The 1,604-nt window shown below is 36.5% G+C and overlaps 1 protein-coding gene across 1 annotated transcript in view; it reads right to left on the reverse strand.

The window, feature by feature from the left end:
• The window catches only part of LOC101857022 (nucleoredoxin), an 8,983-nt gene that overhangs the window by 5,049 nt on the left and 2,330 nt on the right, over positions 1-1,604 (reverse strand). The window contains exon 2 of the mRNA XM_005098337.3: positions 1,116-1,189. Within this exon, the coding sequence (XP_005098394.1) occupies positions 1,116-1,189 (74 nt within the window). The remainder of the gene's footprint in view (positions 1-1,115; positions 1,190-1,604) is intronic.

The raw sequence follows: 1,604 nt of genomic DNA on the forward strand, positions 1-1,604 counted from the left end.
TAGGCCATATGCGTATGCAAAATATAATATGTGAGAAGAGAAAAGTGCTGTGAGCAATCCCATTTTCTGCAAGACGGTGATTTGTAGTATTTTAAAAATATAGTATATAAAGAAACTATTTTTAAAAATATCTAACCTCATTTGTGCTGGAAAATTTGGTTACGTTGAGAGAAACTGATACAAACTGTTGTGTGTGCAAAGTATGTGTGAAATTGATTCACCTGTCAAAGAGATATTAAAGGATAAGTTGCGCCATGAATTTTTGACCGCACTATAAGTCGTATCCTGCCTCATTGGTATACAACTAAGTTTTAAAAAGACTTTACTATTGTAACTCGTTGTTATCTGAAATGTTGCAGGACAAAGTGAAAAGACTTCAATCTGTCCAAAGCAATACTGTGCATTTGGTTTATGGAAAAGAGACCCTGCTACAGCTCTTTTACGGGCATTGCACAGACTTCCTGTTGAGATAAGAATTATGTACAAGTTGGGTATTCTGTGTCAGTAAATGCTTGAAAATTAATGCGCCATCATAAGAAAATATCAAATCTGTTCAAACTGTACAACCCAGCTCTCAGTTTATGGTGATGAGCTAATAAAAAGAAATGTCTTAGGTTAAATAAAAAGTTTTTACATACCTTGACAACACTAACAAGGTCATCTTAGCAGAGACTGTGCCCACCTTTTACGGAACTACGGTAACATTAAAGATGGTTCCAGCAGGGAACGGGATAGCAGGTGCCCACGTCCCTCGTCACTCATCAGAGCAGAGGAAGATATATGACTAACCCTAACATTATTTTTTAACCCTCCCCCCCCCAAAAAAAAACCAACAAAAACAACCTATCAGAAGCATGTCTTCTTAATAATTATATATATAAACACCATCCAACATCGATCATCATTTAACACCACCACCACCGTCATTTCTAAAATCCTCATTGCTCTCAGATCTTTCATAAACATGAACATCTATATGTAGCAGTTATATGTTATAACAATTATGTACGTAATACATTTTTGGGAACTATCATACGCACATTTTTCTACTAATCAGATGGTGTCAATATCATAAAAATGGGCAAAGGGATAATTATTTTTTTTTAAATACAGACCTTGACGTAAGTGTCTACCAGCTTGGGAGTGAAGCTTCGACAAGGCGGACACCAGTGTGCGGAGAAATACACACCTGCGGGCGAACAGAACAAAAATACACATTCATAAGCTGTGTGACATAGTTGTGAAATCAACCTTCTTCAATCACAAATATCTCAACTTCCATTCAAGATAAAAAGGCGGGTATTGTTTTCACAAAAAAGATAAATAAACAAATTTTAAGATGGCATCTATAACTCCATACGCCCCAAAAACTGACGACCGACTGATTCCGCTGCAATGCGACATACCAACAATAACTCGCTACGGTCTATGACTAACCAATGACGAATGCAGAGAGCATTATGTTACCTAGGTTTATTATTTGTTTTATACAAGATATTATTATATATACTCTCGCGGCACAACCCCTCGACCCCTCCAAAAGAAAAAACAAAAACAAAAGAAAAAAATCGAACTGAAAGAAACTCCCCAACCTCATCCGTACC

This window comes from Aplysia californica, unplaced genomic scaffold (assembly GCF_000002075.1).
Source record: "Aplysia californica isolate F4 #8 unplaced genomic scaffold, AplCal3.0 scaffold00180, whole genome shotgun sequence".
NCBI classification, from domain to species: domain Eukaryota; kingdom Metazoa; phylum Mollusca; class Gastropoda; order Aplysiida; family Aplysiidae; genus Aplysia; species Aplysia californica.